This window comes from Gavialis gangeticus, unplaced genomic scaffold, assembly GCF_001723915.1.
Source record: "Gavialis gangeticus isolate Ggan-Ray unplaced genomic scaffold, GavGan_comp1, whole genome shotgun sequence".
In the NCBI taxonomy this organism is placed as follows: Eukaryota; Metazoa; Chordata; order Crocodylia; family Gavialidae; genus Gavialis; species Gavialis gangeticus.
In genome coordinates this window covers 42,139,684-42,152,657 of record NW_017728993.1, presented here as the reverse complement: position 1 = coordinate 42,152,657, position 12,974 = coordinate 42,139,684, and the positions used below count along the sequence as shown (strand labels likewise).

Here is a 12,974-nt window from a genome sequence, read left to right as displayed (position 1 = left end):
GGGGGGGGGGCACTAAGCCATGGCACAGAAGTATAGGAGTTGATCTGGGGCTTTTGGCTTGCCCCGGGGCCTGCCCACAAATTGTCCCCCCCAGACACATGAGGAGGCACCGGTCACCCCTGGCTGATAGGCAACTAATGCTGCTTCTGGAATTCTCATTTAGAAAAATACTGGGTTGGAGTGATCCACACAGTCTGCTTTGTTATAGCACTGTTTGGATTGACTTTCTGATTTTATTGGTCATGAGGATTTTTGTTTTACACGTGATGTTTTACTTGTTCAAGCTGACAGTCATTAAATGCAAATCCATTTCCTTTGGGAGCAGCATAAGAAGTGCCATTTTGGCTCTAGAAGCCAGCTTGTAATGTTATTTTCGTAGTATTTTTTTTTTAAAGTGTCTTGCATATCACTTACATATTTCTTCTCAAATGCCATTAATTTGCATGCTCGCTTTGAAATTTGTAAAACTATAGATAGTTGCCATTTCCAGAGATGGAAATATTACTACAGTTCATTGTTGTCAGTAGCTATTGTGTGCACTCAGGATGTCCTGGGGAAAGAGTGTGTACATGTTTAAAGTTGATGTGAAGTACATCAGCATTCCATTAGTAAGACACAAAGAAAGCAGTCTACCTCCAGCTGGCAATAGGGATTTAGGGACATTTTTATTAGGAGTGTGGCAGGAATCCCGAAACTTTTGATCATATAATTTAAAAAAAAATTTAACCTCACATAATGTAATGGAATATGAAAAGGAACGATTTCTCCAGCATATGAAGTGAAGGCCTAATAAGACTGATCAACAGTCTTCCTGGAACAGGAAAGCTGATTAAGGCGAACAGCTTTTCTTTAGGGTGAGGTTACATGTTAAATGTCTGTCTTGTAGAGTGTGAGAAGAACTTCTCTGAACATATTTTGACTAATGGATATACTAGATATTTTCATGGTAAGTGTTCTGAATACAATTTAGTTATTGTGTATTATGACTTTTCAAATTCTGAATTTTATGCCTGTAAGATGATTAGTAATCAATAAATCCCTTAGCTAAATGTGCATTAGGCTTGGATTTATTCTCTCAACTACTTTTTTAATTGAATAGTTTTTAAAATATGAAGTTAACTTACAAATAGGCTCTCAAATGTTGTAATCCAGTATGCAACATGGCATGTTTGCTCCATAGAATTTTATAGTGCCCATTTTATTTCCTTTAGTAGTACCAGTGGCACTATTTTCACGGTAATACAAGAAGGAAGGAGAGAAGGAAAAAGACTTGAACTGACTTGAATAGTGACTAGTGTAGTTGATGATATTTGTATGGCTGTTACTAAAAATGTTTAGTTTATTGAAGGATGTTCTAAACAAGCCACAATTTCTGTACAGTAGATTACTGCATAATACCAGTACTTGTTTTCTTTTGTTTTTTTAAAGGAAAATATATAGCATAGTGTGTAAATGTATAAGGAAAGTGGATTGGATTTAATTTATCTGATTTACTGGTGAAAACTTTTCCTTTCACAAAGGAAGGGAAATAGAATACCTGATTGCTGGACTTTCTTTTTGTTTTTAGTTGCCCATTAGTGTTTAGACACCTGGCAGGAAGTTTTGATGCTTTTTAAGATCACAGCCTCAACTACATCAACTCATTAGGAAAACTGCTGTATGTGGACTAAAATTTACACATCTCTTGATTTGTATTACTAATTCTAGTAGTACATAAAGTGTGTTTTTTGGGGATTTTTGTTTTTATTTAAAGCACAATGTGCAATGCATTTTTTATTAATTATTAATCTAGCATTGCTAGTGTTGCAAAACTAATTGATAAGGAAAGTACTAATTGTATTTTTGTCCTTATCAGCTCTTGAGAATAGTTGGTAACTGGTACAATGTTTCTGTAGGATCTGGGGGGATTGACATTTTACAAAGCTCCAATAGTAAACCTTTCTGAACAGATAGTGATCTAAAAGTCCAGTGCCTCACAAAGAAGTAATTAGGACTGTCCATCCCAAAAACCACCAGCCATATTCAGTGGAGGATATTTTGTGGGGACAGTTAGAAAGAAAACTACTCCAACCTCCTTGTTGAGGGTTTAAGTTGGGAACAGATCAAAAGTAACCTTGTATGTCTGTCTGTTTTGTTTTGTACCTCCCACTCCTCTCCCCATATCCTTCTGCTTCTACTTTGTTGAGGATTACTGCTGTGAGTGGAAAGGTTTTTTTCCAACAGCTATATTAACCCAAGCTAACAACACTCAGTTACTAATCCACCCTCAATCGTGTGTGTTTATAGTAGCACCTAGAGGCCTCCATCATAACTGGGTGCTCCAGTATCAGGGCTTTGTTACTGCCTGCCACTTGAATTGAAATAGGCCTCCCTTTCCTATTTTGTGGGGAGATTTTTCTCCCACCTTGACAGACAGTGTAAGTGTCGCTACTAAGCATGGTCATCAGGGTGCAGGCCTAATAGTCATGGAAGCGTTCTGCCATAGATATAGATTAGGATATTTATCTGCTCATTTGCATGCATCAAAGGAGGATTCCTATATTCAGATATAAAATGGCAAATGGAGTCCATTTTATTGGGGTAAATTTGTTTTTAGATTCTTTTGACCATCCTGGAAAATACAAAAATGTGGCTTGCACCATTGTTTAAACTTCTACACACTATACTTGCGAACTATGTGTTGCCCACCTGTGAGACAACTGAATCTCTTCTGTGTATAGTAGTCACCCTCCTCACCTTCCCTTACCTCAAAACTCCCACACACATTTTAACTGCAAGCAAGAAGATATCAAATGAGAGGTGTTAATTTATATCAGTATGAGAAGCATCTTGCTTAGTATACTCCATGTGGTTGCCTTCAACCTGAATTATTTTTAGTTTTGCTACTAACAACTTTTATAAACAATTCTTAAAGTACAGTTCCAAATACAATTACCTCTCTCTACAGACATGTTACTCTCAGGCCTCTCTAGGCTTTGTAAGTATATTGGATTTTCTTTCCTTATTTGGATTCTGTTTGTTTCCAAAGCTGTGAACTTTAAAGAAGTTAATGAAGAAAACAAGAGAGAGCTATTTGGTGAAATATTTTCATCCATTGACACATTGGCATTTACCTTTGGCAACATGTAAGTAAACACAGGTTGATTTGAAAGGAATTTTAAAGAGATAAAGAAAACTAACACAAAGGAGACTACTAAATGGCAAATTTAGGGGGAGGGGTGTTGGTTTTGGGGTTTTGTTTTTTTTAACAGTCTGGTTGATCTGTGAACTTAAGTAAAATGCACCTTAAACAAGTTTGTTGTTTTTTTTAGGTTTTGCTTTTTTTGTGGTTTGTATTTAAAAAGAAAAAAAATGATAGCCTGCAAGTAGTAAAGAAAAATTGATTTATGGTAGAACCTATTGTTATACAAGCTTGTAAAAAGATGGATCTGTACTAAGGATACTATGTGTCATTTTAAGTGACATAAAGTTATTTCCTAAGTAACTATGTAATGAAGCAAGTTTTTTCACTTCTGTTTCTATGGCAGTGTTTCAGACTTCCTTATGGGAGATGTAGACAATGGTTCGTCATTGGGACTTCCTGTATCTCGGAGAAGTCGGGTAGGCTGAATACATTCATTTGGGGAGTAGAGAATAAGTTTTAAAATGACAGTGTCAGAGCTTTTTCATCTTTCATGGAATGTCTTTTGTTTGGATTAACTGACTTAGAGTTTACCAAAACTGTAGACACCTTCTAAAATGACACTTGACATTTTTAGTATTACTACAGCTTTCCAACAGAAAATAATTTTATATTTTAAAAAAAAGTGCCAATGTTCAAATATTAAAGAAAATGTAGTTTGTTTAGATTATTATTACAGGTATAAAGTAAGCTTAAATAAAAGAGTAAACACATTGTGTGTGCTTCTAGTAAAGCATTCATTTTTTAAAAATCATGCTAGTATATTTAAAAGTAGGTATTTCAGGCGTCGAACCAGAGTTGACATTTAAGTACCTTTTTAAAGATACTTAAAATAGTAGCATGTAAACCAGAAAAGTTCTCTGAATTACTTGAACCTCTAGTTCTTCCAAGATTATTTTTGGCTTGGCTGTTTTAACAGGATTTAACTAAAAGAAGTAGAAATAATGGTGTCAGCTGGTAATCAGTATAGCAGAGCTAAAAATGTGTAAATTACCCTTTATATTGTCCTGAAAATGGATGGAAGTATTTTAAAGAGTTTTTGTTTTAAAAAAAAAAAAAAGCAACATAAGAAATGCTGTTTTAAAAGTGTTTTGAATATCCAGGTATATGGAAAAGGTTATTAGAAACAGTCAACATGGATTCACCAAGGGCAAGCCATGCCTAACCAACTAATTGCCTTCTATAATATGGTGACTGACTTTGTGAATGCAAGGAGAGCCATGTATGTGATATACCTTGACCTTAGCAAAGCTTTCAATATGGTTGCCCACAACATTCTTGCAAGCAAACTGAGGAAGTACAGGTTGGATGAATTAAACTGTAAGATGGGTAGAAAACTGGCTGGATCATTGGGCTCAGAGGGTAGTAATTAATGGCTCAATGTCTAGTTGGCAGCTCGTATCAAGTGGAGTGCACCAGGGGTCAGTCCTGAGGCTGGTTTAGTCTAATATCTTCAATGACCTAGAAGATGGGATGGAGTGCACCCCAGCAAGTTCACAGATGATACCAAGCTGGATGGAGTAGTAGATATGCTTGACAAATTGGAGGATTGGACCAAAAGAAATCTCATGAGGTTCAAAAAGGACAAGTGCAGAGTCGTGCACTTAGGACAGAACAGTCCCATGCACTAGGACAGGCTGGGTACCAAATGACTAAGCAGCAGCTCTTCAGAAAAGGACTAGGGAGTTACAATAGACGGTAAGCAAAATATGAGCCAACAGTGTGCCCTTGTTGCAAAGAAGGCTAATGGCATACTGGGCTGCATTAATAGGAACGTTGCCAACAGTTTGAGGGAAGTGATTCTTTCTCTCTGGCACTCAAGTTGCATTTGGAGTACTGTGTCCAGTTTTGGGCCCCCCATTACAAAAGGATATGGACAAATTGGAGAGAGGCCAGTGAAAATGGTTAGGGGACTAGGGCACATGACTTCTAAGGAGAGACTGAGGAAACTGGTCTGGAGAAGAGAAGACTGTGAGAGGTGATTTGATAGCAGCCTCTAACTACCTGAAGGGTAGTTACAAAGAGGATGGAGGTAGACCAGTGGTATTTAACCCATGGTCTGCAGACTCCTGGGGTTCCACAGACTGTCAATGAGGCCTGTGAAAGATGCCTATGATTAATCAAAAGTATGTGAATAACCCACACTTATAATTTAAAGGGGTCCACGCATCTATTTAATATTTTTTTTTAGGAGTCTGCAAATGAAAAAGGGTTGAAGACAACTGAGCTAGACTGTCAGTGGTGACAGATGACAGAACAAGGAGCAGTGGTCTCAAATTGCAGCAAGGGGAAATTTAAGTTAGATATTAGGAGAAACTTTCTCACAAGTAGGGTAGTAAAGCACTGGAACAGGCTACCCAGAGTGGTTGTGGAGCCTCTATCTTTGTAGGTTTTTTTACAAACTGGGTAGACAGAGCCTTGAGTAGGATGATATAGTTGGGCATGGTCCTGCTTTGAGCAGGGAGTTGGACTAGATGGCCTCCTGAGGTCCCTAATTTTCTATGATTCTATGAACTTTCCTGTAATGCAAGCCTAGTATATATCACATGTAACACAATCAGTGAATATATTGAGACAAACTGTTATAGCCTTAAAAATGAAGGGTGAAATTCAAATTAGAGTATATTTTTTAGGTGTTGTCTATTTAAAAAAAAACAACAAACCTGTCAATTGCAGTTGCCTGGTATTATCATGGCCAATTCTGAGTTCAAAGTTTTCTTTTTGTGTGTACTTCTAAAATATATTTTTATAGCTCTAGAAAACTATGCTGATAGCAAGGGAGTAACTCGGGGCTTATCCATTTGGGGGAAAGCGTGTGTTGATAGTGGTCAGTTAATGTCAAGAGCCCCAATATAGATAAGTTGCTGTCAATTGATACCATTTGAGCATTGTACCATTCAGACTTGATCCCAATGGTTAGAGGAGCCTGCTGGTATGCCATGTGCATTGAAGGGCTTCCAAAGTTGCCAATACTGGTTCACTTGAAAGATCTCTGCAAGAGTGGGGAGCTTTAAAAACACACCTATGGAAACCAGGCCTTCAGGAAGTATGCTTTAATCCACAGTCCTGACATGGTTCTCTTGCTAGCTATTTATTAGGCATTTTCTTGTCCATGCAGGTTAAGAGGTGTTTTCTTAACATATTTTGCTTACAGTCTCGTTACACAATGAAAGAGACTGATTAAGTTAATTACACAAATGTTTTGGTGGTGCAGAGGGGGTTGTGAGAGGAATTGATTGGCAGAGAAATTTAGAAATACTTCAGCAACTAAACTTCTCCTGACTTAAAATACGGTAATGAACAAAGATGCCTGGAGTTTCCATTTACCAGTTGGAAGGACATTCAGAGATAACATTAAATAATGTTTTTGTAAAGGTGTTAATCAAACCGATGCCACCATAACCATCAATACCAAAATAGAAACTATCCAGGGTTAATTTTAAGTTCTGTGTGTTAAGAAAATAAATTTGTAAAAAGATCAGAACAAAATTATGATGTACTAAAATCAATCCACTTGATAGAACTTTATTTTCAAGCTCTTGTTCCACAAACTATGGGAACTAATTAAATTCTAGAAGTATTTGCATTATTATTATAGCACTTCAGTTATTTGGATTAGCATCTCAAATGAGTTTCACTTTTAGGGTTTTTCTGATCATCGTAAAGAGAAAATCACTGTGAAACTTAAACCAAGTATTCCTGGTTTGTGTGGCTTATAACAAAATACAAATGTTTAAAGGTGAGTTCTAGAGAGAAAAAGCAACCTCTTGAGAGAGTTACTTTGGACAAGTTCTCAAGGAAAGGGAGATGTGCATAAGAATAGCATGAGATGCACAAGCAAGCTTGCAAACAGTGTATTAGCTATGTTACTAAAATTATCTGACACTTCAGTGGATCTACTCAGAACAAACTCCACAATGGAAATAGTGAATAAAAAGTGTGAAAATTGCATGCAGTTCTTTTAAATCAACTTGTAAGATAAAAATGGGATTTTTATAGAACAAATAGAAATGGGGCATTAGCAGATGAGGATTCGTGCGATCCTCCAGAATTTGACTTGGGAGACAAAAATGCAGAATTTGTTTAAATGAAGTGAAAGAGCAAGCCTCTAAATGTTAGGGCAAGTGGAAAGCCAAGGAGGAAGTTGGACTAAAACGCACTGAAGAAACTTTATGTTAATTATCCCATAAGGCTCACCATGTCATATTTCATGACCTGTTTTTAGTCCTGATGCTTTTCTTGAGGGGAGAGGATTAGAATCAGTTCTGGAGCAATTTAGAAGACCTGGGAAAGCTCACATATTAGACATCTGCCCTAAATTATTGCACCATTATTAAGCACATATACTTCCAAACAACTGCATGGGTACACATTTTAACAGTATATTTTGTCTCAGTCTAATACAAAGAACAGAGTTGGAGGCATATTGCAGTTAGTGGTTAGACTAAACACTTGACTAGACATCAACTGGTCAGTCCTATGTGAATGTTTACATGCTGTGGCTAAAAATAATAATATGTAACTATAGTTTAAAAAAATGCAAAGCTAAAGGAGATTTTTTTTGCTTGTTTCCAAATACACGAAGTAAATAAGCACTTTTTGTACAGAAAGTTTTTTGCATTTTTTCTTATAAAACCACAATTTTAAGTAAGCAGAACTTAAGGGGGGAGCTAGCTAAAGCACCTTTCAAAATGAAAAATATGGTTTTAAAATTTATATCAGAACTGATGAGTTGTATCTTTTATGCCTCTGAGCAAGCCTTTCAAAGAGGGAAACCTATGCATATTTGAGTACATGGCAAAGGGGGGGGAAGTTCTTTTCACCCATTTCAATTATCTTAAGCTTAAAAGAAAATGTCTTTGCTGGGAATGAAGTGATGGGGGAAGGAGAGTTATTTTAACAACAAGTTGAGAATTGAAATCTACCAAGGAAGATCAGTGAGGTTCTATCTCTGGGATTATAGAGAAACAGACAGCTGAGGATCTGAACCTAAATGACTTGTGTGATGTCTGTTTGCTTTGCTACTTTTTAATTTATTCCTGAATGATCTAAAACGTGACAATAGGGAATCAATTCCATGCACCCACAGTATCTATGATTGTATCCCTGTCTTGCTTTATGCAGATGATGTGATAGGCAGATAGGTGTCCAAGGGTTATTAGATGCTTTTCATCAATGCTGTGTCTCAAATAGCTTGGAAATCAATGCTCCTAAATGCAAGCTATTGCCTTTTGGGAATGAAAGGAAGAAACAAGTATAGTTTTTGTGAAAAAAAGAAATTAGAGATGGTGTCCTCATTCAGAAACCTCAGAATTTATTTTACTGAAAGTCTGAGCTAGAATAAATGCATTGAAAATGTAAGCATTAAAGCAAAACCGGCCTCAGATGATGTTATATCCCTTTACAATATGACTGGTAGAGAAGAAATACTAGCAGCACTAAGGGTCTATAGATTTTGAGTCCATTTTATGGCATAGACCAGAACTATGGTGTGTGGACCCCATGGTTCATTCCAAAATAGAATACATTTCAAATAACTTTTATGGTGGCTTTTATCTCTGCCAAATTCTGCAGTGGGTGGAATTATGTGATCTGAAATAGAGCTGTTTAATGAGTTCTGTAACTCAGTTAAAAACTCTAAATTATTGGATAAAAGTTATAGCTTGTACCTCTATCAGATACCCCAAGAAGTGTATTTTAGAAGCCTCTTTTCCAAATAAATCCTTATGTGGATGGTTAAATAACATTTATACTCTCTTCCAGATGAATCTTCTGAGAATGTGCTGACAGTTATTGCCTCAGTATTCCCTCCATATTTAAAGCAAGATACAGATTTTAGAATTAAAGTAGCCAGCATGTGGACAGATATCCAGGCAGTGAGATTTTCTCAACCTTCTTTTTTGAGATCTGTAGGGTGCTTTTTTGCCTAGATAGTTCCCTTTCTGAAATACAAAGCCACATCTACAACGAGAAGCCATTACAAGACTGCAGTTCACTCTAATGAGATCTGTAGACGTCATGGGCAGGTGGTTATATTTGGATAGGACATGTTCTTGTGGGAAGAGTGAGATAGATGATTTAACTCAATGTTTGTGGTCTTCATCATTCTTTGATGAAATAAGATGGAAATAGAGGTCTCCATTAATGGAAAATTTTAATTACTGGGCTAATGAAGAAAAGACAAGTTGGCTTCTCTTTAACAACTTGTAGCCTGTCCTATACTATGTAGGAATTTTTGCGCTAGTGGCACAAATAAGGGCCAAAATCAACTAGAATTGCCTATTTCACTTTTTTCACTCTACTATTTTATATTGCTTAACTTTATTTTTTTCCATCATATATTATGTTTGATTTTGCTTTTGTTAAAATTAGTAGAATGTGTAATTTTATTGTATGCTTTTACCAATAAACACACATTGTGTAACTTTATTATCATATAGTATATACTTTGATTGTTAATTTTATTGCAGTTTTAGTGAAAGCTGTCAGTAAGTTAGTACTACAACTATTAAATGACTTTTATCCTAAAGATCCATATCAGATGTTTACTTCTGTAAGCTTAAGCACTTGATTAATGCAGGGTATCCATTTTTCTTTCTTCTTTTTTTCTTCCCTCTCCCCTTTTTTATTCATCCTTAGAGGCTTACAAGTTATGTAAAGCCCTCTGCCATACCAGAGTCAGAAGCTTAGATATGTCTCAGGTGTGAGTAGAACCCAAATCACTAATCCATATTGATCTAAAACTATGCTTGTTTGATGTTTTGCTAGTTTGACAAGACAACTTTGAATTTCTTTTGTTGCATTGCAAATCTATATCTCCAACCAGAACATCTAATTAAATGTGTGGTGATTTGACTTTCATATGAGAAGTGGGGGTTCTCTAGCCTTTGGCAATGATTTGATGATTGCCCGGATCTTTTGAAATTTTCTCTGTGTGACTGATGATACATATCTTTATTTTGGGAAGGGAGGAGTTGGATATTGAGCTGCTAGCATGTTGCTCAAGGAAGTGGTGCAGAAAAGCTACATGTATACTATTTTTAACCTTAGGTTTGTTTCCAATACTAATTCTATCCCAGCTGGTTTGATTTTTTACATCTGTTCCCATAAACATTACAAATAAATTGCAGTTATTTTTAGCTTTCCTGTATTTTGCCAAATATATTTAGTCTATTTGGGTAGAGAGCTTAAAAGATGGGGTTTTAGTGAAGTATTGGGGGGAAATCTCCTGTGAAGCATCAGGGGAACTGTCCAGGTAGAAAATAACTTATTTTATAAATGGTGATCAGTAACTATAGATTTGGATGAAATTCTTATAAGTTCCCTTGTTTTACCAAGGATTGTTTCTCTCTGTCCTTGTTAGTAGCAATGAGCATCTGTGAGAAGTTAATTGTAGCTCTGTTTCTTTCCTGACTTGTATCCAGAATGCCACTGAATTGCTGAAAGGCATGTGTGTATTTGACATTAAGCCTGCATAAAGTGCTTAACTCTTTCTAATAGAGGGGTAGAAAAAGTGGTGGATTCAGTGAATGTCAACTGCTTTGTTAAATAATTAACTCATTCATCAGAACCATTTGAAAAACTGTTGCTCAAAAATGTTTGAAGACTTACAAAGATTCCCTGGTATTTAAACTGTCTTTGTATCTGAATCCACTGGGACTTAAAGAGTTGCTCCAGGTTCTTAGACATGAATGGATTCTAACCCTGTCTCCTGCTTTTGTCAGTGATAAATTATGACACAAAGGGCAGGTAGCTCATGTTTTGTTAGTTTGCTTTCAGTCCTAGATGTAGCTAGTCTAACCCTGATTTTACTTTTGTTACATGTAAGTCTTTTGAAAACCTTTCTGTGGAATCTGTGGGATCACTGCATGAACGGGATGATATTCAAGGTACAGGTAACTTTTCACATTAACAAGCATCTTTCTTAATTTTTTTTAATGTATGCCTACTAGCTTGCATTATTCTTATACTTTAAACTTATTTCTAAAATCCTTGCATCCATTTTTTTACATATGCAGACTATCATTATAACTAAATTAATGTAAACAACTTACATTTCAACAGGCTCAATATTTGTGATGATAACCAAAATTATGTATCCTTCTGGAGACAAGAGATCAATGCTGAGCCAGATTTGTATGCAGCTGGGGAACTAGACTTCTGTTGGGTCACTTTTTTAAAGAAAGTTTTTATACTGACCACATGACTAATAAAGATAAAACACTGTGACCCTTTAATATGTTCTAAAATCCCTGCCAGTTCTATTTAGAGTCAACTAGTATTAAAGAACAGCTCAAGATTTGAGCTGCTTCAGTATTTGCAGTTGGCTGATGCTAGATTTACCGTTGGTGTGTGGTCATGTCTAAAATTCACTTCTTTACATTTGACCCTTTGTTTTCAGGACAGCTTCAAGTTGAAGAGCTTGATAGCAAGCTCCTAAGAAATGACAGCGGAATTGAATCAGCTCTGTCTTATGCTAAAGCGTGGTCAAAATATACCAAGGATGTAGTCGTTTGGGTAGAAAAAAAGCTTAGCTTGGGTGAGTGGCTCTTTCTGGTATTTAATCAGCTTTGTCATGATGGAATTAAATCTGTTGTTAGGCCTGTGCTATAGACTGTCAATAATGTAATTTCTAAATGAGTAGCTGTTCCACTCAAGTGGCTAGAGCTGTTGCCCATTTCCTTTAATTAAAGGGCTGTAACAATGAAAATGGTGTACAAAGAGTATAAAATGTCATTTGTCGCTGTTACTCTTTATATACTTCATGTATGGACCTTTTTTTTCCCACAGAAGTAGAATGTGCTAAAAATGTAGCAAAAATGGCTGAGACTGCTAAAACTGTTGTTGGGTCCCAGGTGAGTGACTAATTGATTTTGAATTTGTTTTAAAATGTCTTGAATTTGAATAGCACTCATTGCCATCATAAGTCCCATTTTTAGGCATGACATTCAACTTTTGCATTAATTCGTATAAAGCATGTTACATGATAAATTAACTAAAAATACCCTTGTGTATCTCATTTGGCTCTGGATATTTGAAAAGTGTTGTGTTAGAAGTGAAATCTTTGTGGAATTTACTAACTTCAATAAAAGGTCTTTAGATTGCCTTGCAACATGCTTCTTATTTTTGGGGGGTGCGTTTTTATATGTGTTTTCTTTTTTTCTAATTTTCTTGTGGACGCCTTCCTTTTTTTTGAAGGGTTATTTTAAATTAATCCGTTTGAGAAAATTGCATAACAGTAACCTTCACATTACTACATAACTCATCATAGAGAGAAACTTCATTAAACTTTACACTCTTAAAAAAAAAAAACAAAAAAAAACTAAATCCTAATAGGCTCTAGAATGACTGCATCCCTGTCTTCCTCACTAGAATGTTACCATTTTCCACTGTGTTTAATCCTAGGTTTACATGCCGTTCCAATCAATATTCACAAATGCTTTTCAAAATGATATTGAGAACTGTCAACTTTGGCAACAAACAGCAACTGCTCTGCAGTCTAACAAATTTGTACAGGTAAAAATGGGTCTGACTCATTGTTCAGATTTTTAAAAAGTTATGCCTGTACTGTTTGTAATAAAATAAGGGAAAACATATATTTAGCCTATAAACTTTAATGTACTCTATGAATCTTTCTTATTTAGCCTCTCCTAGGGAGAAAAAATGAGTTGGATAAACAAAGAAGAGAGATTAAGGAGCTGTGGCAGCGAGAACAGAAGAAAATGGTTCGTATTTCTTTGTACCTAACAATATTTTCACATTTTTTCACCATGTAAACTTATGCTTTCAAAAA

General features: G+C 35.9%; 1 protein-coding gene across 5 annotated transcripts in view; it reads left to right on the top strand.

The window, feature by feature from the left end:
- The window catches only part of ARHGAP29 (Rho GTPase activating protein 29), a 102,970-nt gene that overhangs the window by 67,807 nt on the left and 22,189 nt on the right, over positions 1–12,974 (top strand). For 3 of the 5 annotated variants that reach the window (XM_019501638.1, XM_019501639.1, XM_019501642.1), the window contains 7 exons: positions 3,029–3,125; positions 3,528–3,600; positions 11,010–11,076; positions 11,583–11,720; positions 11,972–12,036; positions 12,587–12,697; positions 12,826–12,906. In XM_019501638.1, the coding sequence (XP_019357183.1) occupies positions 3,029–3,125; positions 3,528–3,600; positions 11,010–11,076; positions 11,583–11,720; positions 11,972–12,036; positions 12,587–12,697; positions 12,826–12,906 (632 nt within the window). Of the gene's footprint in view, positions 1–663; positions 947–3,028; positions 3,126–3,527; positions 3,601–11,009; positions 11,077–11,582; positions 11,721–11,971; positions 12,037–12,586; positions 12,698–12,825; positions 12,907–12,974 lie in introns of those variants that run through there. The other 2 variants (XM_019501641.1, XM_019501640.1) reach the window with 2 other exon arrangements.